This window comes from Macaca mulatta, chromosome 13, assembly GCF_049350105.2.
Source record: "Macaca mulatta isolate MMU2019108-1 chromosome 13, T2T-MMU8v2.0, whole genome shotgun sequence".
NCBI classification, from domain to species: Eukaryota; Metazoa; Chordata; class Mammalia; order Primates; family Cercopithecidae; genus Macaca; species Macaca mulatta.
This window is the reverse complement of record NC_133418.1, coordinates 53,881,456-53,906,738: the sequence shown is the minus strand read 5'-3', so window position 1 is coordinate 53,906,738 and position 25,283 is coordinate 53,881,456. Positions and strand designations below refer to the sequence as shown.

Genomic DNA, 25,283 nt, shown 5'->3' with positions numbered 1-25,283 from the left:
ACATAAATGAGAATGTAAAATGTTTGCATAATGAAAATTATAAGCTTAATCTAACAAATATACCTCTAGAACATTTATAAAGAGTGAGCATATACTAGGACACAAAGAAATCTCAGGAAATTCCAGAAAAGTAAGCCATGTTATTATGATTATACTTTAAGTTCTAGGGTACATGTGCACAACGTTCAGGTTTGTTACATGGGTATATATGTGCCATGTTGGTTTGCTGCACCCATCAACTCGTCATTTACATTAGGTATTTCTCCTAATGCTATCCCTCCCCCAACCCCCACCCCACGACAGGCTCTGGTGTGTGATGTTCCCCGACCTCTATCCATGTGTTCTCCTTGTTCAACTCACACTTATGAGTGAGAACATGTGGTGTTTAGTGTTCTGTCCTTGTGTTAGTTTGCTTGTAATTATGGTTTCCAGCTTCATCCATTTCCCTGCAAAGGACGTGAACTCATCCTTTTTTATGGCTGCATAGTATTCCATGGCATATATGTGCTTTTTTTTTTAAACGCATTCTCGTTCTGTCGCCCAGGTTGGAGTGCAGTGGCGCGATCTCGGCTCATTGCAAGCTCCGCCTCCCAAGTGCACGCCATTCTCCTGCCTCAGCCTCCTGAGTAGCTGGGACTACAGGCACCCACCACCACACCTGGCTAACTTTTTTGTATTTTTTTTTGTAGAGACGGAGTTTCACTGTGTTAGCCAGGATGGTCTCGATCTCCTGACCTCGTGATCTGCCCGCCTTGGCCTCCCAACGTGCTGGGATTACAGGCGTGAGCCACTGCGCCCGGCTGTGCCACATTTTCTTAATCCAGTCTATCTTTGATGGACATTTGAGTTGGTTCCAAGTCTTTTCTATTGTGAGTAGTGAAAGCAGGCCACGTTATTTAATACTTCCTCCTGATGACACAAAGCTAGAAAAACCCTAAAATAAAGAATAGGAAAACATACATAGAAAAATATATATACATACAAACATTTGTACGTGCAATTGAACCATGAGCAACCTAAGTGTGAACAGCATGGTCCACTTGTACGTGGATTTTTGTCAATAAATATTTTGAAAAAAATTTTGGAGATTTGCCACAATATAAAAAAACTTGCAGATGAACCATGCAGCCTAGAAATTTTTTTTGAGATGGAGTCTTGCTCTATTGCCCAGGCTGGAGTGCAGTGGCATGATCTCGGCTCACTGCAGCCTCTGCCACCCCAGGGTCAAGCAATTCTCATGCCTCAGCCTCCCAAGTAACTGGGATTACGGGCATGCACCACCACCCCTGGCTAATTTTTTATTTTTTATTTTTAGTAGAGATGAAGTTTTGTCATGTTGGTCAGGCTGGTTTCAAACTCCTGACCTCAAGTGATCTGCCCGCTTCAGCCTCCCAAAGTGCAGGGATTACAGGAGTGAGCCACCATGCCCAGGCGCCTAGAAATATTTTTTATTTTATTTTTTGAGACAAAGTCTCACTCTGTCGCCCAGGCTGGAGTACAATGGCATGATCTCAGCTCACTGCAATGTCTGCCTCTCAAGTTCAAGTGATTTTCCTGCCTTAGACTCCCAAGTAGCTGGGACTACAGGTGCCTGCCACCAACCCTGGTTAATTTTTGTATTTTTAGTAGAGATGGGGTTTCACTGTGTTGACCAGGCTGGTCGCGAACTCCTGACCTCAGGTGGCCCTCCTGCCTTGGCATCTCAAAGTGCTGGGATTACAGGCATGAGCCACCACACCTGGCTGAAATATTTTTTTAAAAATAAGAAAAAGTTAGGTCTGTCATGAATGCATAAAATATATGTAGATGCTAAATCAATTTTATCATTCACTAACGTAAAATATATACAAATCTATTATAAGAAATTAACATTTATCAAAATGTATGCACATCAACACTTACAGCCCATACACGGTGCCATTTGCAGTTAAGAGAAATGTAAACAAACTTCAAGATGCAATATTAAATGAAAACTGCGTAAATTAACTGTGGCACATACTGTACTATTGTGGTAATTTTGTAGTCACCTCCTGTTGCTACCACGGTGAGCTCAAGTGTTTAAGTATCCACTTAAAACACTATGTGATGCTAATCGTCTCCCGTGAGCAGTTCCTCACTCCAGTAAATTGCATATGACAGTAAAAACTGATTTAGTTCTCATGTATTTTTCATTTTCAGTGCACTATCATAAACCTTGAATAACATGATGGGATCCATATGCGATGTCACTAGTAAGTTTGAAAGTACTCCCAAAAAGCAGAGAAAAGTCGTGACATTCATTATCCAAAAAAGTTGAATTGCTTGATATGTGCCATTTATAAAGATCTGCAGCTGTGGTTGTCTGCCACCTCAAGACAACTGAATCCTGCAAAGGACAATTGTAAAATAAAGAAAAGGAAATTTGTGAAGCCATCACTGTAGCTACACCAGCAGGCACAAAAACCTTGCACTTTTTGCAAAATATCTTTTTAATCTCTTACTGAAAAATGCAGTTTTTATGTGGATTCAGGATTGCCATAAGAAAGGCATACCTACAGACTTGAATATCATTTGAGAAAAAGCAAAATCCATTAATGACAACTCAAAGAAAAAGGAAGGTAAAGAATCTAAAGCAGGAGAATGTATTGCCAGGAAAGGATGGTTTGATAGTTTCAGAAAGAGGTGTGGCTTTTAAAATGTGCATGTGACAGGAGAAGCAGCTTCTGTCAACCAAGAGGCAGTAGACAAGTTTCCAGAAAATCATGCAAGAGAAAAGGTATCTTCCTAAACAGGTTTTTTTGTTGTTGTTTTTGTTTTGTTTTGTTTTCTGGGTTTTTTTTTTTTTTTTTTTTTTTGAGACAGCGTCCCACTCTGTCACCCAGGCTGGAGTGCAGTGGCGTAATCTCGGCTCACTGCAGTGTCCCCCTCCCAGGTTCAAGTGATTCTTGTGTCTCAGCCTCCCAGGTAGCTGGGATTACAGGTGCGGCCACCACACCCTGCTAATTTTTGTATTTTTTGTTCAGACAGGATTTCGCCATGTTGCCCAGACTGGTCACGAACCCGTGGGCTCAAGCAATCCACCTGCCTTGGCCTCCCAAAGTACTGGGATTACAGGCATCAGCCACTGTGTCCAGGCTGAACAGATTTTTAATGTAAATGAAAGTGTTCTACTCTGAGGGGGAGAAAATGCGACAAAGGACATTTGTTAGTAAAGAAGAAAAGCAAACACCAGAATTTAAAGCAGAAAGGGATAGACTAACTCTACTGTTTTGTGCAAATATAGTTGGGCTTATATGATAAGGACTGCCCTTATCCATAAAGCTGCTAACCCCTGATCCTTTAAGGGAAAAGGTAAACACCAGCTGCCAGTCTTTTGGTTGTACAATAAGATAAAGCATCCATTGATGCTTTATCCCTAAAGTCAGGAAGTACCTTGCTAATAAGGACTGCCTTTTAAAGTTCTTTTGAGGCCAGGCATGGTGGCTCTTGCCTATCATCCCACACTTTGGGATGCTGAGTAGGAAGAGGGCTTGAAGCCAGAGGTTCGAGACCATCCTGGGAAACAAAGAGAGAAAGCCCCATCTCTACCAAAATTTAAAAGTTATCTGGGTACAGTGGCATGAACTTGTAGTCCCAGTTATTTGGGAGGCTGAGGTGGGAGGATCACTTGAGCCCAGGAGTTCAAGGCTGCAGTGAGCTATAATCATGCCACTGCACTGCAGCCTGGGCAACAGAGTGAGACCTTGCCTCTAAAAAGTAATTAATTTAAAAATATTTTTTTAAAGTTGTTTATGATTTTCTGCTCTACAATGTGTGTAAGACAACCTTATTAACTGGGGAATAAGCGACCTTATCACATCTCCTAAATAGAAAATAGGAGCACATCTGACCTCATGCACTTTAATATTGCCTTCATTTTTTAAAAAAAGATTTATTCAACACTTCTGTGCTGGGACTAAGAAAACTCAGTCAAAATGTGCCCCTCACTCTTTCTTTCCACTGTACTCCAGCCTGGACGACAGAGCAAGACCCTGTCTCTAAAATATATATGTATTTCGCTTTTTTTTTAAAGAAAAAAATAGGCGGGGTGTGGTGGCTCATGCCTGTAATCTCATCACTTTGGGAGGCCGAGGCAGGTGGATCACTTGAGGTCAGGAGTTTGAGACCAGCCTGGCCAACATGGTGAAACCCCATCTCTACTAAAAATAAAACAATTAGCCAGGCATAGTGGCATGTCCCTATAGTCCCAGCTACTCAGGAGGCTGAGGCAGGAAAATTGTTTGAACCTGGGAAGCAGAGGTTGCAGTGTGCCGAGATGGCACCACTGCACTCCAGCCTGGGCGACAGAGCTAGGACTGCTAGGACTTTGTACTCCTATGAAGTCCCTGTAGTTTGTGTTCAACCTCTGCTGTTTTCAACAAACTAGCAAAAAGTTGCTAGCTATAAAGCCCTTAATAAAAGTGTGCTTGTTTTGAGACAGAAGGAACACTGAGGGAAGGAGAACCAATCCAGGGAGGAGAGAGTGTAGTGGCCGCCACAAGGGACAAGCAAGCACGAAGCTTTTGTTGATTCAGCAAGTATTTATTGAGGACCTGCTGTCTGACAGGCCGGCCTGTGCTGGGTGCTGAGGGGCTACAGGGGCACAGCAAGGCTCTTCTCTTGAGAAGCCACTGATGTCACCAGTCACTCAAGGTAAGCATGTTCGAAAGGGCTAAATCAAAGAACAAGGCAGGAAGTCCGCAAGGCCAATGGAAGGCCCCAGAGAACAAGTAGAGCTCAGAGGCTCCGAAGGCATCCAGGAGGAGGAGGGTCAGTATTGGCAGGCAGGAGCAGCCCCTCAGCTCTGGCCTGCCCTCAGGCCACACCATGGCCCATGGGCTTCTTGCACACCCACTGATAGGGTGTGTCACAGGTCATGTCATTCCACTTCTGCTGAATGTGGACACAGTCTTCAGTCTGCCCATTCTTGTGCTGCCAGTTGTCAGGCCGATTCCTTTCCCAAAACCTGGAGACAACGGGGTTTATTCTGTTGGATGAAGGAAACGTCCCTTCCCCATGCTGTGGCTTAGGAAGCTGACGTGTGATGGGTCTAGGGAACTGACATGAGATGGGTCCTTCATCCGCTAGTGGTCGTAGGATGGGGACAGGGCTGGGAGAAGGAGTACCCTGAGGGTGTCTGTGCTCAGGTTGCCCTTAGTTACTGAGGATCCAGGGACAGGGAGGGGTGTCTATGAAGCTGCAAGCTCCCACCCCAGAATTCACACTAATATGCCTTCTGAGGGGGCAGGATCCCTTGGAACCAGGCCTGAGTAGGGTAGGGAGAAAAAAACAGAAAGACCCACTCATTGGCTGCATGCCAGCCTCAGGACCTGTCTTTCCCTAATGACCCTCTATGTAGGAGTCCAGGTAAGAGCGATGACCATGCCTGTGTGTCCAAACACACACACATCACATACATAACACACACATACCTCACATACCACATGCATTACACATGCCACATACATGGCACACAAACCACACATACACCACATACACATCACACACATCACACACACATATACACACAACACTACCACCTACTGGGAAGGGACACACAGTGTGTAGCTAGGTCCACCAAAGACAGTGCCCAGGACAGTGCCAGATGGTGGCTAGACTCACGTTTTGTTCTGGGCGACGTTGAATGGTGTCCCGTCTGTCCAGCACCAGGAGCCCTCTGTGCCCCTGTCAGTGAGACCGATCCAGTAGTACGCTTGACCTGTGACCTCTACCAGAAATGCCTGCAGAGAAAAGGCAGTGTCATTGTTTGCCTTGTGTGTGTGGAGCCAGTTCTCCAAGCCACCTGGAGAACCTGCTTATAGATGTACACATAATTATATATGCATATCAAAAACTGTAAACAGAATTTTAAAACACTTTTATCTCATTTGGAGAAAGTTAAGAGGTAAGATAAAACTATGTACTATAGAATTTTTTAAGATAGCTAAATTCAGGGTAAAACCAAAGGAAAACATTTCTACTTCTTTAGGAAATGGCTTATGTGAAACATCAAGCTCTCACTCATTTTTTTTTTTTTTTTGTATAGATGGGTTTGTTTGATGAGGATTGTGATCCAATGATTGTTTAGCAGCAATGTTACCAAACTGTAAATTCTTTTATTAACAGGCATTATAAACAGATAATACTAATCTTATTTAAAAACCATGAGTGCCACACTGGTGAATATACAGCTTATGAATAACTTAAAAAGTATTTCCCATTTTAGGCCGGGCGCAGTGTCTCCTTCCTGTAGTCCCAGCACTTTGGGAGGCCGAGGTGGGTGGATCGCCCAAGGTCAGGAGTTCGAGAGCAGCTTGGCCAGCATGGTGAAACCCCTTCTCTACTAAAAATACAAAAATTAGCAGGGCATGATGGCAGTTACCTGTAACCCCAGCTACCAGGGAAGCTGAGGCAGGATAATCACTTGAACCCGGGAGGTGGAGGTTGCAGTGAGCCAAGATCGCACCATTGCACTCCAGCCTGGGCAACAGAGCAAGACTCTGTCTCAAAAAAAAAAAAAAAAGTATTTCCCATTTTAAAAGGCAAACACAGGATACAAAAACCTATACTAAACAAAGAAACTATAATATGGATACATGATTGATGTGTCTAAAATGATATATACAGTACATAACTAATGTTAATTATGTGATCAGTACATTTTTCCATATGATTTCCTTCATGCTTCACTTTCCCCAGAACTTGAATTCTGTACTTCCTCTTCTAAAATTGGTACAATCAGGTTATCCTTGGACATCAAATTATATTTCATCACATATTTAATAAACTGATGACACAAAAATGCTTAATTTTCATATTCATTAAACATCTGCTGATGATGGGAAATAAACATGTGAAAATATTCTGTAAATCTCACGGCATACTGATTTTGGTTTCACTACAGATGATTTCTTTATGCTAACCCTGCTGGAAAAATATTTATTGCTCTTCAGAAGACATGCAGCACCATTAAGTGTGTGTCTAGTATAGTCTACAGCAGGACACTCTTTTGGAGTTTTATGAGCTGCACAAAGAAAAATCCACTATTCAGTTGCTGTCATTTGAGTACAAGTATCTGGATGGCATTCACTCTGAAGTTTGACAGCAAGTCAAATTAGCTCAAGGCACAATTGCCTTAAATGTTCATACTTCCATACACATTCATCTTGGCCATTAGGTGCTTCAAGAATTTTGTCAATATTGGAGTAATCTGCTCTTATGTTCTGTTAAATATACTGTTGAGCAGCTAGTGTATTGTCCACTTCATCAAAGGATTCATCAGGCCAATTCTAGATATCCTGTGCCTTGGTGCCCTGCCTGTTCTGCCTCAGCGCTGCCATCCCCTCTGCCGTGACCACAGGGCCAGCGCCTCCCATAGCTTGTTAAGAAGATGTGGTTTACAAAGTTGCATGTTCTTTTTCAGATCAGTAACAGTGGTCTCAGGAGAGCCACAGGGGGTGGGCAGTTCTGCAAGTCAAATTGGACCACAAACACTGTGGTTCTTTGTTAGTAATCCTGGCAAGTTCTAATAAGGACCACGACAGATGAGTCACCTGGGACAGTATTGCATTTGGTGGTCCTCAGACTCAGAGTTGTGTGCCTGGTCTTCCCAAGAAGCCTGGGTCTCCTGTTCATGGGCCCTCTAAAGCAGCTGGATTAACTGACATTAAAATCAAGACAGGCCAGATGCAGTGGCTCACTCCCAGCACTTTGGGAGGCCCACGTGGGTGAATAACTTGAGCCCGTGAGTTTGAGACCAGCCTGGGCAACATGGCGATACCCCATCTCTACAAAAAAATACTCCCAAAAAATAGCCGGATGTGGTGTTGTGCGCCTGTAGTCACAGCTACTCAGGGGAGCTGAGCTACTCAGAGGTCTGAGGTGGGAGGATCGCTTGAGCAAGGAGGTCAAGGTTGCAGTGAGCCATGATTAGGCTACTGCACTCCACCCTGGATGACAGAAAGAGACACTGTCTCCAAAAAAAAGGTGACTGGAAGCAAGCCTGAGGGAAAACTAAATGCATGAGAAGGGAAATGTGCTCCTAGCACTTAAGGGCATCACCTGATGCCCTTGGCCTTCCTTCCTGCTGATGTCTCTTGACCTCTGGTATCTCCCTCATGCATGGAAGACATGGAGGTTTGCCATCAGTGGTTCTACCTCCAGTGCATGTGCTCATCAGAACTCAATCAATATTTGCTCCCTGCCTGGCAGAGGAGACATGGAGGTCTCTGTCATACCCGCTGAGAGCAGGAAGGCCAAAACACCACAGTCCCTTATTCCACACCAATTCCACCAATAATGCTCGTAGCTCTGATCTGCTCCTCCTTGGAGGCCACAGATGCCAGGTGGGATCCCTGGGACACACAGAACTGCTCAGCCTCATGCCAAGACTTCTTGACATGAGAAAAATAATATAAGCTTCCACCATTGAACTTCCAGGCTTGCAGGACCATCTGGAGAAGTTGACCTGGAGCAAAGACTGGGGAGAAAAGAGAACCAGGAGCTGCTGGTGGGGGTCTCAGAGGGAACTTTTCTGACCTCTCTGGGGCCTGCCCACTGAGGTTCACAAGCTCATGCAATTCTTGATGCCCAGTGCTCCAGGAACAAGGCCTGGGGGGCTGCACTGCCGTCTCACTACCCAGCACTCCAGGAAGCAGTGCTCAAGACACCTGGCTTGGGCCCTCCTGGGAGGCTCAGGCAGCTCTCTTTTCCAGGTACCTACTTCCTGGCTATACTGCCCTCTCTCCCAACTCATTGCTACCACCTGACAGTCCTCTCCACCCCAACTCCTGCCATATTCCCTGGGGATTTTACAGCTATCCCATAGCCTTACTCATTTCCTTGTCTTCATCTCCATCCACTTCCACTGCCACACCCATGGCCATCCTGGGACCTGGTCATCACCTGGTCTGCCTGGTCTTCCATTTTTCAAACTCTTACAGCTCATCCTGTGAGCACAAGCCCCGATTCTGTCAGCTCTTTCATCCCTCCTTGCCACAACAGCCTGCTCTTTGACATCATCTATGCCACAGCTGTTTGAAATGGTACCACACAAGTTCAATTAATCACCAAATTGTTCTTTCGTTCAACGTGCATTGTGCAACGTTCCTTAACTTCTTCGAGCTAGCCACTGCCACACTGTACAAAGATCAATCAGACATGATTGATGCCCTTAAGGAACTTAGAGTCTAGTAAATGAGACAGATGGAGAAAAGGTGTTGAAGATGCATTGATTAAAAAACACATGCACAGTAGAATAGTCATGGAAGAAGGTATGGTCTGTTTCATCTGAGCAGGAGGTGGGGCTTATGAAGGACACCCTGGATGAGATGTTACTGGAGCTGAGTATTTTTTTGTTTTTTGAGACAGAGTTTTGCTATGGATGCCCCGGCTGGAGTGCAATGGCACGATCTCAGCTCACTGCAACTTCTGCCTCCCGGGTTCAAGCGATTCTCCTGCCTCAGCCTCCTGAGTGGCTGGGATTACAGGTGCCCACCACCGTGCCTGGCTCTGTGTTTGTGTTTTTTAGTAGAGATGGGATTTTGCCATGTTGGCCAGGCTGCTCTCAAACTCCTGGCCACAGGTGATCCCCCTGCCTTGGCCTCCCAAAGTGCTGGGATTACAGGTGTGAGCCACTGTGCCCAGCCTGGAGCTGAATCTTAAATGACTGAGGAAGAGTTTTCCAGGTGTTCAGTGTCAAGGAGAGCACCCCAGGCTGGGAAAAGCATCAGCACAAAGGCATAAAGGTCTGTAACAGCCTGGCATGGCCTGATCTATTCAAGCTACTTGGTATTCTCGGGACATAAAGGATGGGTGAGCGATGAATTTGGACAGGTTCACCAACACTAAATGGTACATCCCATGTAAAAGAGTTTGGATTTTTTTTCCCCTATGAGCAATGGGAAGCACTGCAAGGTTTTGAGAAGGATGGTAATACGTCCAGATTTGCACTGGAAAAATGTCAACCTGGTGGAAGCTGAACCAGAAGAAGGCACTCTTGATCAGGCCAGAAACACCAATGATAACACAATGGCGAAAATCCCGGTAAGAGATGGGTGTAAATCAGGGGCTGGAGAAGTGTGGTCCCAGACCATCAGCATCACCTGACAACGTGGTAGAAATGCAAATTTTCAGGACCACCAAAGCCCTCCTGAATCCAAAATTATGTTTTAATAATCTGCTTCAGCAAGCCCTCTGGTGGTTCTGATGCCCAGAACTAGTCGTCTAAACCAACAACTGGCAAACTCCAACCTGTCAGCAGTGTCTTTTTAATAAAGTTTATTGGAGCATAGCCATTCTCATTAGTTTACTGTCTTTTTCTTTTGCTTTATAATTCTGAACAGAGTTGAAAAGTTGTAACAGAGACTGTACAGCCCCAAAGCCTAAGATATATATTTCTTTGCCCTTTAAGAAAAAAAATTAAGCTAATGGTTCTCAGCCGAGATGTGAGAACTAGGGAGTTAAAAAAAAATCCTGATGCCAGATACCCTCACCAAAAAAAAAATCAGAGTTCTGGAGGTGGGTCCCCAGGTATCAGTATTTTCAAAGCTCCTTGGGCGATTCCAGGGGGCCCCAAACTGGAGAAACACTGGTCTCACCTAAAGCAGCAGTGAGAGCTGGGAGGAATAAGCACATTGGGGCACCAGCAGAGGTGTGAAGAAGGGGGCCTCTGACCCCAGACCAGGAACCAGGCAAAGCAGGAAAGTGGAACGTCACTGCTGCCCACCAAGCCCTCATTTGTCAGCCCCCATTTCTTCAGTGGCTGCCCCAAACACTCCCTTCTGTCTCTCAGCTGCCCTCTTGTCCATAGGCCAGTCAAACAGAACTGGCTGAAGTTTCCAGAACCTCATGATTTTGTGTCTCCATGCCTGTAAACCTACTGCTCTATTACCCTATTTGCTTGGCAAACACCTATTCATCCTTCAGGACGAAGTTCAAGAGCCATCTTCTCACAAAGCGTCTTTTGATCCTTTCCCCACAGATCTCTTCCCTCCCCCTAGAAGATTCCTTTTCCTTTCTTTTTGTTCTGCCCCCAACCCCAGTTCTCAGTACCTGCTTTTAACCTATCAGTCTTACACCTGTCTGTGTGTCTTTCATGCATGTCTGTACTACTAGCCTGTAAGCTTCTCAAGGGTACCTATTACACCTTATTCACTTTTTTACCCAGCACATCACAGGGCCTCAATAAAGAATCAGGTGAGGGCACGAATGCTGGGTACTTTGTTAAAGGCCTTACATGTGTGACCTCATTGGATCCTCACTGTGATGCAAATATTATTGTCTCCCCCTTGCAGATGAGAAAAGTGTAGCTCAGAGAAGGTAAGTAACATGCTCAAGATCATACCATTTGGGATAGCGGGAAGTCGGAAATAAGGCTGCGTGGCCCACTAGCCCATGCTGTCCTTATCACACACGTGCACCATTTACAGTTGGTTTCCCGTGTTCATTTGGTCACTGTGACCAGGTTATAAGCAACATGAGAGCAGGAACTTCCCACTGCACACCATCTCCACCACTGCCCAGGCTCTTCGGGCCCATTTCCTTGGATTTGGTCCGGGAGATGCATGTTGCGGTAGAAAAGAGGCTGATGAGGCAGGAGACTCTACCCTCTCAAGAGACTGTGCCCTTCCCAGCGGGACTCTCCACTCCCACTTACTTTGGATTCTTTGTAGCTGTTCCAGTGAAGCAACAACCTTGTGGAGGGTCTTCAGGCGACTCTGCTCCTGCTGGATTTCAATGGTTAGAGCTTTGGTGTTCTCTAGATCCCCTCTTAACTTCAGGATCTCAGCACTGGCCTTCTGCAGATTGCTGTCTAACATCTGGGTCTGGGAAGTTAAAGCCGAAGCATTCTTCATTTCTTGTTTTAGGGTCTGCATCTCTCTGCTGGCATTCTTCTTATGACCATTTAAAACCCTAATCTGGGCATTTAAGGTATTGGCATTTTCCATCTCTGCCTTGAATACCTGAATCTGAGCATCTGTCTGGTCCAGACGGCCATTTGCTTTTTGGGTCTGGGCTGTGACCGTTTCCAAATCCCTTTTTAACATGTGAATTTCATCACCAGCCCTTTCCAAATGACCTCTTAGGAACTGGATCTCAGCACTGGTGTTGTCGAAACTGCCTTTTATAAAGGCCTGGGTCTGGGAGTTTAAAGCATTTGTATTCTGCAGATTTTCCTTTAGTCCCTGGATCTCAGCATTGGCTCCTTCCAAACTACTTCTTAAAACCTGGCTCTGGGTCCTCAAGTCATTGACCCTATCTAGATGGCCTCTCAAAACATGGATCTCAGCATTAGCGTTCTTTAAACTGCTGTTGGCTAACCGAGCCTGGGCATTTGCCATTTCCAAACTGGCATTCAACATCTGAATTTCAGAGTTTGCATTTCCTAAGCCTCTGCTTAGCATGTGGAGCTCAATGCTGGTGTTTTCTAAACTGCTTTTTAAGAAATTCTGGGTCCGGAAAGTTAAAGCATCTGCCTTTTCCAGGCCTCCCTTGAGCCTCTGGATCTCAGCATTGGTTCCCTCCAAGGAACTCCTTAACATCTGGGTCTGCAAACTCAGTGTAGTGGCATCCTTTAGAACTCTTTTTACCATCTGGATGTCAGCACTGGTGTTTCCCAGATGATCATCGAGCAGCTGGAGCTGCAAATTGACATTGTCCACTCTGCACCTCAACATCTGGATCTCTGCTACCCAGGCGCTGGAATTCTCCATGTGGCCTTTCAATATCTGGATAAGCTCTTGCATTTCTGCCTCCCTGCCAAAGTGGTGATGATCTGGAGGGAGGAAGTGAAGAAGGCAGCCAAAGAGGCCCATTATGTAGGTTAGCGTTGTATGGGCCAACCAGAGTGTTCTTAACATTTCCAAGTGAAATGGGTACTGCACAGCTCCGCCAAGCACCCTGCTGGTCACACAGCCACCCAGACCCTGGGGATGGTCCACCTGAGAATGTGGGCCAAGAAACAAAGATCTAATTAACTGTTACACACAAATGATGGGGTCAGAAGGATTGAAATGCTTGCCTGCTGTAAGCCAGCTGCCACCAGGAGTCATGCTGGTAAGGCTTGGATTATTTTGTCATTATAATTGCTCAACTTGAAAGTAACCGATTATATCATTTAGAGCTGTTGAAGTTTAATTTTACTGAAATTTGACCATAGATGGGTTGTTATGGGAAAGAAAATAGATATGAATAAAGCCTGTGGTTAGTCCTACATTATATTTGTACACCAAGCATAGAGGCTCTTGATTCACCATTGTTACATGCTAAAAACCACCACAAACATAAGTTTTATGACGGCGAATTCCATGGAGAAGAAAACACAAAGGAAAGAAACAAAAACAAAACAAAATAGTTGCACTTGGAGGAAGTACCCTGTTCAACCCACAGGGTTATGATAGAGGCATGCCATGCCCTCCAGGTAACTAACACTGGACCTCAGCTGAAATGGCCTTTTAAAGAGCCAGCACCCCCAGTGTTACACAGGGCAAGGGTCCCTACAGAACAGTTTGAGGATACAGGAAACCTGAGTAAAAAGCCTTGTGCTGGGGTCATTGAAGGACACTCTGTAGCCTCCTTTAATCTGCAAGGTCTTTCCCACCAACCTCATGTGCATCTACCTCTGGTCCTGCTGGCATCCTTTATTGACCTCACGAACTAGGACCTAATCTCATACATCCATGATCCCCTTCTGATTCCAATCTCCCCTCAGGAATAGGGAGAAAAACTCAAGTTGGCAGGGACCCTTTCTGGAGCATCCATTCTCTATTTCTCATGCACTGCCTATGTAAATGTGTGAGACCTCAGTCACTGTGCTAAGGTAAGAGAAGAGACCTTTCAAGGTACTGGAAGTTCAGTCAAAGATTCTGCTTTGTAAAGATAGACAAATAAATCAATGTAACAGAATGGAGAATCCAGAAGTAGACCCCCACACATATGGACAATTGATTTTCAACCAAGGTGCAAAGGCAACTCATGGAGAAAGATAACTTTTTCAACAAAAGGTGCTGGAACAATCCATTTCACACCATTATACAATAATTAACTCAAATGAGGCAGAGACCTAAATGTAATACTAAAAACTTTACAATTTCCAGAAACAAAGGAGAACATCTTTGTGGCCTTGGATTAGGCAGATTTCTCACATATGAGACCATGAGAATAATCCATAACAGAAATAAAATGATAAATTAGACTTTATCAAAATTAAAATCTTAAGAGAATGAAAAGACAAGTCACAGACTGAGAGAAAATATTTGCAAATTACATGACTAGTAAAGAACAAAGAGTACATACTCTATGATCCCTTTTCTATAAAACACTAGAAAAAGCAAACTAATCTGTAGTTACAGCATGTAGATCTGTGGCTGCCCAGGGATGAGGGGAGGAACGGAGAGGAAGGAATTACAGAGAGCCACAAGGAAACTGTGGGGTGAGGAGGATGACTATGTGATGATGATTGTGGTGATGGTTTTGGGGGCACATACATATATCAAAACTTATCAGATTGTATGCTTTAAATATGTACACCATTAGACCGCAATAAAACTGTGTTTTTAAAAAATTATCTCTTTCTATGAGGATGGTGGAACCCATTCAGTGGTCTGGTGGTACTGGGGGAGAAGTTCATCCTAGGGTCTGAGCATCTGAAGGTCCCGGCTCCCTCCGCACCCCACCCCCACTGTGGCTACTCACTGTTGGGTTCAAAAGGTAAATGCCCAGTAATGTTGTCTCCCAGAATCATGGCTTGCACAGGCTTCGGCACAGGTCTTGTGTGCTGTTGAACTGAGACATTCCATTTTCCCAGGTCAGCAAATCCCCAGCCCTGAGACTGGGAGGATACACTGTCCCATACACAAGTAGGGTTCCAGAACCGGGAAAATAGCAGCAAAGACCCTCCCTCATGAACCTCAGTTCTTGGGATGCTCCCTCTTGGACAGTGGCCTCTATCTGGTCCCAGAAAAGCTGTGGCTTGGGCCTGGAGCTGGAGGTAGAATGATCTTTCTGGGAGCAGAGAGGCCCAGAGAGGTGCATCTGGGGCCCTTAGAACTTTGTGCTGAAAGGAGAGAGAGTCAGTGAGATTTGGGTCACCTGGGGGCTTACCCACTACAAAGAGAGTCACAAGAGAGAAGACTAAGGTCACAGCCATAAATGCCGGGGTAGCCTGAATGAGCCTTGGTATCTTGGGGGCTGCAGAAGCCGTTGCCACAGAGTCCACCCCTGTAGGGGAGAAGCCAGTGTCCAAGGTGAGAGGGTGCTGTGCAGGCTGAGACACAGTCAGACTATCTGGTTCCATTTCCTGGGTTGTCTAATGGGGATGAGAACCCCTGCCATGCTTATCATGCAAGTGGTTATGGAGAAGGAAGATGAAACACTCTGGACTGTTCACCAGAACGAGGTGTGGGCATGGTAGCAACACAGAGGCAAGGGGCTCTGAGACCGAGACCACTGCTCTCCAAATCTCAAGGAGGCTTTGGTGGTGCACAAGGCACAGAACCTGGCACAGGGCACAGAGCAACAAAAGTGTAGTTTAAATGAAACAAGAAAGGAAGGGAGGGAGGCCTCACAGGACCGGCTCAGTGTGCAGGGCCAGGATTCTGAATTCAAAGTTCATCCCCTTTCTCTTGACAGGTCTGCATCCCCAAGGACAAGGGTCTGGGGAGAGCAATAAGACAGCAATAAGCTGCCTTATGGCAGAGGGCCAAAGGACAGGCAGGCTAATCCCTCACTGGGCATGAGCTGGGGCCCCAGTTTTCTCACCTCGGGGGTGCAAGGAGACACACTGGTTATCTGTGCAGAAGCGGACTGCCTCACCATCCATCTCTGCTTCCTTGATCCTCCAGCACTGCTCCCAGCCACTGGCTCCTGGAAGGGCCGTCCCGCAGACCAATGGCAGTGGAAGCAAAGCTAAGACACCCACACTTCTATGCTCTTGACAGAGGTCCTGACCACCCTCCCAGCTCTTCCTCCCTCCCCACCTGACTGCAGAAACCCGCCCCAGTGGGCCCCTCCCCTAGAGGCTCCCAGACACCCATCTGCTCTATTTTCTTCCTCTTCCCATTAGCACTTTCCCATCAGTTCTCAGCCCCATCATCCCAACCTCTGCCGCATCCAGCATAACCCCAAACACACCTTTTCTTCTCTGGAGGCTGGGACTGGCCACCTAGGAAGCGGGTCTCAGCTTTGCATAGAAAACATCCTTATGACTATGGCTGACCTTTAATTCTAGCCCCAGAACCTCTTAAGTAAAAGGAGTCAGGTAAAGGAGGGGCCAGGTCAGCCGATATTTGCAGGTCAAAGGAGGAGGCGGGGTGGCCAGCCACTTGGGGCCTCACAACTGAATTATAGTATACAGGAGGATGTGTGGAGGTTATATAAAAATACCACACGATTTTGTACAAAGGACTTGAACATCTGTGGACTTTGGTACCCGTGGGGGTCCTGGAACCAATCCCCCGCAAATACCAAGGTACAACTCTGTAAAAATGTGTTTGGTCTTCATCTCAGTTCCTGACACAGAACTCCTAAAACCCTTAGAGTTTTCTGGGTGACAGGAGTGTCTTTTGTTATTCATAATAAGCCCCTTAGGACTATCCTTGGATTTATGCTAACGAGGTGACACAGGGTGGACCCTTAGATAATTTCAGGCTGGAGGCTGGTCCCAGAAAGACCAAACATGGGATTAGACTTTAGAAGACTGGGACTTTCAGCCACCCACTCCCATTCTCTACTCTCCCAGACCTCCAGGTGCAGGAGACGGCTTGGGGTCTGGGCTATATATAGACTCTTGAAAAATGAGATTCAAGGAGCTTTGGGATTGGTGGTCCACATGCCAGGAGGGTGTCGTGCCCTGACTCCACAGAGACAGAGTCTCCTGCACTTGGGACCCCACTGGGCCTTGCCCTGTGTACCTCTTCATCAGGTTGTTTTTGTCCTTTACAAGAAATGAATAGTAAGTATAGTACTTTTCTGAGTTCTGTGAATTGTTCTAGTGAATTATGAAAACCAAGAGGTTGTTGCAGAAACTCCTCAATTTTCTGTTTGAGACAGGGTCTCCCTGTGTCACTCAGGCTGGAGTGCAGTGGTGCAATCATAGGTCAGTGCAGCCTTGAACTCCTGGACACAAGTGATCCTCAGTTCTCAGCCCCATCATCCCAGCCTCTGCCGCATCCAGCATAACTCCAGCATAACTGGGACTACACGTGTGTGCCAGCATGCCTGGCTACTTTTTTATTTTTATTTTTTTGTAGAGATGGGATCTCTCTTTATTCCCCAGGCCGGTCTGGAACTCCTGGCTTCAAGTGATCCTCCCACCTCAGCCTCCCAAAGTGCTGGGACTACAGGCATGAGCCACCTTGCCTAGCCAGAACCCCCAAATTTGTAGTTGACCAGGCAGAAGTGGGGGTCACTACCTCACTTGTAGCTGGCATCTGAAGGGGGGCAGTCTTGTGGGACTGAGGCCTTTCCCTGTGAGATCTGTGCTAATTCTGGAATTTTGTGGCAGAATCTGTTTGAATTGTTGGATGCCCAGCGGGTGTCAGAGAATTGGCTGGTGTCAGGAAAAAGCACACATTTCATGTCAGAAGTAGTGTCAGAAAATACCAAGCAGGCCCCAACTTTAGCTGATTGGATCCATGCCTCCTGAGGTGACCAGGTTCTCAAGACTAACTGAAAAGAATCTGATGCAGCAGGCTGGGGCCAATGTGCAGCTTTCAATGAGCCCTGTCCCTTCCAGGAGGAACAGATACTGCTTCAGAGGGTTCCTGCTACCGGGTGGGCCTAGCATTAGAAGAGAAGGCGTGAGGCAACCCAGTGGACAGTGCCATGGAGCTGTGCAAGCCTGATGTCCCTGTCCCCACCACAGGGGTAACCAGCTGAACAGAACCAATGTTCCCATGGCTGGTCAAGGAACCCCTCTAAAAGTCAGTGTTGGGGTTACCAGCAGATTCTTGTTCTTTGGTTGCCTCTTGTCTCCATTACTTCAAACGGGCACAATCGTTTTGAAATAAATCACATTTTCTTTCACTTTGGGAAGTCTAATTACATATTACACCATTATAGCAACTCTTAAACAAACTCACTTACAACCTTGCAAATGACTTGTTCCATCCGTGTTGTGTTGTTTCTTTGCTACTTTCACCCTCCGTTCCCATGTCCCATTCTCATGTCTTCTGCACAGATCCTGGGGTCAGCCTCTCATAGGTCCCCAGCTGCACTAACAACACTGCAGACCAACCACAATGGCGGAGAAGCCACATGGAAGGTGCCTCCTCTGGGGCCGGGCCAGGAAAACAGCTTCAGCCCAGGAGGAGCCTGTGCCATGTGTGGCTGATGTCAACCCGGCAAGCAAGTTGCCCCGTGGGCAGGGGATCTGCAGGCAGGAAGGGAGCGGTTGCCCACACCCAGTTCATGATGGGGTGTGTGTGTGTGTGTGTGTGTGTCTGTGTGTGTATTTTGAACTGCGCACTATAGGGACCCAATGTGTAGAGTGCAGAGGTACCATCTGCTGCCTTTTACCTCCTGTTTGATGAAAACTGACCTTAGAGGGGAGGGCACAGCAGGAATGAAGGGTGAAGGCATCCATTTCTGGACTATCAACAGCTCTGCCTGAAACCAGTGGTGTCTGCCAAACTCCTTCTCCACCACATGGAAAGGGGATGGGAGCTGCTGGAGGTGCCTCCCCAGAGGCCCATCAGACAGCCAGGGGTCGTGGCTGAAAAGAAATGGCTTGTCTTGGTTTATGTTTCCCCATACACAGGAAAGGCCCAGGCTGGACCTACTCAGGTCCTATTTCCTCCTGGGGCCTGAGAGCTGAGGGAACCTCGAAGGCAGAACTCTGCGGATCCCTTGCCCAGCTGGGAGGTCAGAGTCTGGGCCAGGAGAGGGGCATAGTTCTTCCCTGGCCTCCCCACCCACCCTCTGGGCCCTAGCTCTTATATTTCCCACAGGAACTCCATCTACCAGCAGGTGAGAAAAACCAGGAGGTTGCTATGTCTTCACTGAGAGGCTCTCTGTTCTCTGGCCAGACAAAAACGAATGGGCATTAATACCAGAACTGGCCAGGCGTGGTTGCTCACGCCTGTAATCCCAGCACTTTATGAGGCCGAGGCAGGTGGATCACTTGAGGCCAGGAGTTCGAGACCAGCCTGGCCAACATGATGAAACCCCTGTCTCTATTAAAAATACAAAAACTCGCAGGGCGTGGTGGAGGGTGCCTGTAATGCCAGCTACGTGGGAGGCTGAGGCAGGAGAATCGTTTGAACCCGGGAGGCGGAGGTTGCAGTGAGCCGAGATTACGCCACTGCACTACAGCCTGGACGACAGAGGAAGACTCCGTCTCAGAAAGAAAGAAAGAAAGAAAGAAAGAAAGAAAGAAAGAAAGAAAGAAAGAAAGAAAGAAAGAAAGAAAGAAAGAAAGAAAGAAAGAAGGAAGGAAGGAAGGAAGGAAGGAAGGAAGGAAGGAAGGAAGGAAGGAAGGAAGGAAAGAGAGAATGAGAGAGAGAGAAAGAAAGAGGCAGAAAGAAAGGAAGGAAGGAAGGAAGGAAGGAAGGAAGGAAGGAAGGAAGGAAGGAAGGAAGGAAGGAAGGAAGGGAGAGAAAGAGTCTACCTGGCTCTAAAGCCAAACCAGAGAGGGCCAGAGCCAGGAGAGGGAGAGAGGCTGATTCCTTTTTTTTTTTTTTTTTTTTTTTTAATCCAGGCCATTTTATTTAATAGTAGGGACAGCTTCTTGACATGATGTGAGCACTTGTATTCATCAGTACAAAGTGTACACCCCACAAAATATAGCAACAACAATTCATCACTTTTACAGGCCTGAATGCAAACCACCATCTCACCTGGCTGTTATTCCATCCATCTCCTAACTGTTGTCCCTGCCTCTCCTCTTACCCACTCTCAAGTCCTGTCACCACGGTGCAAGCATAATGATCTTTACAAAAAAAAATTAAGTGTACACACAAATATTACTTAGCTCTCTCAGCTGGGAGAGGCAATGACGTTCTAATAGCAACAGCCACACAGCACCCAGGTTTTGGTTTCTAACACCATTCTCCAAAAAAAAGAAACCAGGGCTCATTAGAGAAATGGCTGACTCTAGAACTGCGGCAGGAAATACACAAGCTAAGCCTGGAGCATCTTGTAGTACCAGAAAGTAAGGAGATGCTTTGTTACAAAAAAAAAAAAAAAAAAAAAGTGATGGAAGTATGTCAAATGACACAGGAACCAATGAAGGAGCTCCCAATGGTCAAAGCCAGAACAATTTGAGAAAAACAAAAACAAAAACAAATAAAGTAGCACTGGATTATAACCCAAAGTGTAAAAGAAATATCTGTGAGTCCATACTGACATAAATGAATGTCTGAGTAAGTAAATAAATAGATAAATCTCGCGCAGAAAATGTCCAAATGTTTTATGTAAATATTCTAGTCTGAGAAAAGTAGAGCGTAACTTCCTACTCTTTCAATGTGAGCTCCATATAGTGACTTCCTTCCAAAAAGTTCAGTATAGGAAAAGGGAGAAAAGAGTAACTCTGGAGTCAATAAACTTGGCAAACACTATCGGAGCCTGGAGATCAAGGTCAACACCAACAGTAATGAATTCTATTGATGGTATGTACCCTTGATAGGATGTGATAAGAATTGCCCTTTATCTCCATGGTCTTCCTCCTGAAACTCGGTACCCCAGTCTAATAATGAGAAAAACACCAGACAAATTTCATTTAAGGGACAATCTACAAAGTACCTGACCAGTGGGCTCCTCAAGGTCATCAAAAACAAGGAAAGTCTGAGAAAATGTCACAGCCAAAAGGATCTCAAGGAGACATGATGACTAAATATAACGTGGTATTCTGGATGGGATCCTAGGAGAGAAAAAGGCTGTTAGGGGAAAAGCAAGGAAATCTGAATAAAGTATGGACTTCAGTTAAACATTGGTTCATTAATTGTGACAAATGTACCATACTAATATAAGATGTTAACAATAGAGGAAATGGGAAAGGGTGGGTATATAGAAACTCTCTGTATTACCTTCACAATTTTTCTGTAAAGCTAAAACTATTCTATAATGCAAAGTTTAAAAAAAAATTTTAGAGACAGGGTCTCACTCTACTGCCCAGGCTGGGAGTACAGTGATGTGATTGCAGCTCACTGCAGCCTTGACCTCCCAGGTCCAAGAAATTCTCCCACCTCAGCCTCTTGAGTTCCTGAGAGGACTACAGGCACATGCCACCACACACAGCTAAGTTCTGTTTTGTTTTTCTGTTTTTGTTTGTTTGTTTGTTTTGTAGAGACAGGGTCTCCCTATGTTGCCCAGGCTGACCTCAAACTCCTGGGATCAAGAGATTCTCCTTGAGTTCTGTGTTCTGTGAACACAGGCATGAGCCACTGAGCCCAGCCTAAAAAAGGTATTTTTTAAAAGATATTAGGGATGGCTGGGTGTGGCAACTCACACCTGTAATCCCAGCACTTTGGGAAGCTGAGGCAGGAGGATCACCTGAGCTCAGGAGTTTGAAACCAGCCTGGGCAGCATAGCAAGACCTCATCTCTACTAAAAAAAAAAAAAAATTAGCTGGGCATGGTGGCGCTCACCTGAGGTTCCAGGTACTCAGCCAGCTGAGGCTGGAGGATCCCTTGAACCCAGAAGTTCAAGGCTGCAGTGAGCTATGGTGGTGCCACTGTACTCCAATCTGGGTGGCAAAGGGAGGCCCTGTCTCAAAAAAAAATCGAAATTACCATCCTGGATAACGTGGTGAAACCCCGTCTCTACTAAAAATACAAAAAATTAGCCAGGCGTGGTGGTGGGCGCCTGTAGTCCCAGCTACTTGGGAGGCCAAGGTAGGAAAACGGTGTGAACCCGGGAAGCAGAACTTGCAGTGAGCCGAGATCGTGCCACTGCACTCCAGACTGGGAGAGAGAGCAAGACTTCCTCTTAAAAAAATAAATAAATAAAATAAAAAATTCGAAATTAAAATGAGACATAAGGTAGTAATTATGGAATCTCAGAAGACCAGAGTCAAGCTTTAGAGCCTATGCTGGCAGGAGGAATGCTCCAAGAACACTGACCTGGTTCTGGGAATGATAGCACTAAATCTAGTCTGAGCTCTGAAAAACCACCAGGACAAATCAAAGGTGTCGCATGGTTGAATCCGACTGGTGGTCCCTGGGTCACATGACTGCACTTCAAAAATAAATAAATACATAAATAAATAAATATTAAATAAAATTAAAACAGGGTCTTGCTCTGTAGCCCAGGGTAGAGTGCAGTGGTGTGATCATGGCTCATTGCAGCCTCAACCTCTTGAGCCCAAGCAATTCTCCCACCTCAGCCTCCCAAAAGCTAGGATTACAAGTCCACGCTACCATACCCAGCTAATTTTTTTGGTATTTTTTGTGGAGACGGGGTCCCACTGGGTTGACTAAGCTGGTTTTCAACTCCTGGCATCAAGTGATCCTCCTGCCTTGGCCTCCCAAAGGGCCTCCCAAAGCATCTAACCTCATGCCTGCACTTATCTGCAAGTAAGGTTGTAAGTGTTAGTTCTGCTTCTAACTTGAGAAGGTCAATTCAAAATACAGGAAGATACCTAAAACAAAAAGCTGCTCAGGATAAAAGAAGAACCACAAAAGTGTGACAAATGTTTTCCAGTGACATAGTTCTATTGCATGTCTGTAGATCTTGTTATTCCTGGAAGCATTTAAGCTTTCAAATGTAACAAATCATTTGTCACACTTCTTCAACACTAAGTAAAAAACCGAACAATTGGGATCACGTCACTCATCTGCCTAAAACACTTCAGTGGTTCCTTGTTGTCCTTCAAATAAAAATCCAAAACCCCTCCTTTGGCTTTGAAGGCCCCCGAAGAGCTGCCTGCCCCCTGCTTCACCCCACACCACACTCCAGCTAGACTGGACTTCTCTTGCTGCCTCAGGCCTGTCACACTCCTCTGCATTTTCTGTTGCCTCTCTCTTTCCTCGTCTGTGCCCCAATCCCACTCACTGCCTAAATTCTGCTCACCTCTCAAGGCCCAGCTTATGTGCCTCTTCCTCAGGAAGCCTTGGAAATCCTTTCGCTTTAGGCTCCCATAGAACAATAAAAATTTCCTTGTTGAAAACACACTGAGTTTATCATAAATTGGGTAACCTGTGTTTTCTCCCCCAAAAACAGAGATTCATTCTAAAACCTAAAAAAAAGAAGGAAGTTGCCTTGGGACAGATAGGAGGGGAGGCTCTTGGAGGTCTGGGGTGTGAACAGAGAGGTAGAGAGAAAGGAGGGCCTGAAATCTCTGAAGGAGGCAATGCATTCCCCTGCTGGGGGCGCCCCGGAGCCCTGGCCAGGTGGGGTCACCAAGGGAGCCAATGGCAGCCCCCATGCCCAGGGCCCAGCCCCAACCAGGGTGTCAATGCCAGGAATAATGCCAATAATCCCAGAAGCCAGGATGCTTTGTAAGAAAAAGGGAAAGTGCTAGACTACACACATGCACACACACAGATATGCGTGCACACACACACATGCACACACACACGCGCACACACACACACGCGCCCCACCTAAATAATGGTTTATCTTCCAAAGCACTAGGAAAATTAAAGCAAAGAAAGCATAGCTCATACAATATGAGAAAAAGAGGAGAGAGAGAAAGAGAAAGTGAGAGAGAAGGACAAAGAAAGAGAAAATGAAGTAACTATAGATAGATCAATAAAGCATAAAAACAGAAAAATAAAATATTATAGTACACGTTCACAAGCATTAGGACTAGTTGGTCAGTAGGGGTGAATCAAGTATTTTTTTCTCTTTTTCTTTTATATTCAAGCACAAAAGGATAAATTTTTCAAGAGTATTTTATTGCAACATTGAAAGAGGGCATGTCAAGCCTTGTTAACCTGCCAAATCAGAAAAAAAAAAAAAGAAAGAAAATAAGCAAACAAAAAAAAACTTATGGAATACAATAAATACCCAAGTTGACTGAGAAAAAGTTCTCACCTGTCCCTGGCTCCCAACTTTTCACCTGACAATGGAAAAATCCCCAGAATTTCACAAGAAATACTGTGGGGTCCATGACCCGAGGAGCTGCCCAGGTATTGATAATGCCCCAAGACCCACTAGAGACTGGACTACAGCACTATCAATGGTGGGACTTCCTGGGCGAGGCCGCACTGCCAGCAGAAGGGCAGGTGCCCATGTAGCGACGTCCCTGGAGAAGTAAGACGTGCATACAGTGGGGGAGGCAGCCAAGATCACATGACAAAGCAAAGCGACAGGTGTCCCAGCTTCCTCAAGGGAGGAAACCAAGGCAATGCTGCACTTGTTGGGTCCAGGCTGGGGCACAGACTCCAGATAAAAACACATCCTCACTGACTCAGGCTCTTTCAGTTTCAAGAAAAAGCAACTGGCAGGGTCAGGAGCACAAGCCTCGTAAGGTCCCCGTGCACAGAACCCAGGAGGATCAGAAGGGCTGGGAGGATCTGAGGCAGCACTGGGAACAGGAGCAGCTGGAGCCCCTCAGCCTGCCCTCCAGGACCTCCATCGCAACTCCTCGAGCCATTCTCTTTTCTCTGACAGCTATAATCCTCTGCAGTCACTAATTTTTTTTTTTGAAACAGTCTTGCCCTATCACCCAGGCTCTAGTGCAGTGGTGGGATCTCGGCTCACTGCAACCTCCGCCTCCCAGGTTCAAGTGATTCTCCTGACTCGGTCTCCCAAGTAGCTGGAATTACAGGCACCCACCACCATGCCCGGCTAATTTTTGTATTTTTGGTAGAGATGGGGTTTCACCATGTTGACCAGGCTGTCTTGAGCTCCTGACCTCAAGTGACCCACCCACTTCAGCCTCCCAAAGTGCTGGGATTACAAGCGTGAGCCACCGAGCCCGGCCTGCATTCATGTCTTTCCTCTGCCTTGTAGCTTCTGCTCATTGCTAGTTTCTTCCAGTGCCCTGTGACGGCCCCTCCAGTCTTTCTCTAACTCAGGGCCTTCCAGCTCAACTTCCTTCTGTTAACAGCCTCATCCCCTTGCTACTTCCTGGTTCAAATTCTTTCCCAGAGAAATGGTCTGATTTTCCCAGCTCATCTCCTTGCCAAAACCAACCAGAGATCCCCAACCGGCCTTGTTTTTGTCACCTCCCATTTCCTCTATTGGTGAGGGAGGGATCCCCTGCCCTAAATACGACAAGATGGCCAAAACACGACATTTGACACTGGGCAGGTGAGATTGACAGCAGTTTACTAGTGGGGAAAGATATCACAAGCCATGCAGGGCCACACGGGGTCACCCTC

The 25,283-nt window shown here is 46.1% G+C and overlaps 1 protein-coding gene and 1 pseudogene across 1 annotated transcript; both read right to left on the bottom strand.

Moving 5' to 3' along the window:
* Positions 1-5,172: 5,172 nt before the first annotated feature.
* Positions 5,173-15,838, bottom strand: CLEC4F (C-type lectin domain family 4 member F). The gene is made up of 7 exons (XM_015112720.3): positions 15,778-15,838; positions 15,121-15,237; positions 14,713-14,802; positions 11,675-12,793; positions 8,328-8,485; positions 5,641-5,759; positions 5,173-5,284 (listed from the first exon to the last, which is right to left on the bottom strand). Exons 1-7 carry the CDS (start codon positions 15,836-15,838, stop codon positions 5,173-5,175), a joined length of 1,776 nt encoding a protein of 591 aa, XP_014968206.3.
* On the bottom strand, positions 6,790-7,394 carry LOC114671856 (MOB-like protein phocein pseudogene; annotated as a pseudogene).
* Positions 15,839-25,283: the final 9,445 nt, after the last annotated feature.

Excerpts from the sequence above, each read along its gene's own strand:
- CLEC4F (XM_015112720.3), bottom strand. The coding sequence starts at position 15,838 with ATGGATGGTGAGGCAGTCCGCTTCTGCACAGATAACCAGTGTGTCTCC. Across the intron at positions 8,486-11,674 it reads ACAGCTACAAAGAATCCAAA|GTCAACTTCTCCAGATGGTC; the intron begins GTAAGTGGGAGT and ends TCTTTGCTCCAG. Across the intron at positions 5,285-5,640 it reads AACGTCGCCCAGAACAAAAC|GCCTGGTTCCAAGGGATCCT; the intron begins GTGAGTCTAGCC and ends TACCCTACTCAG.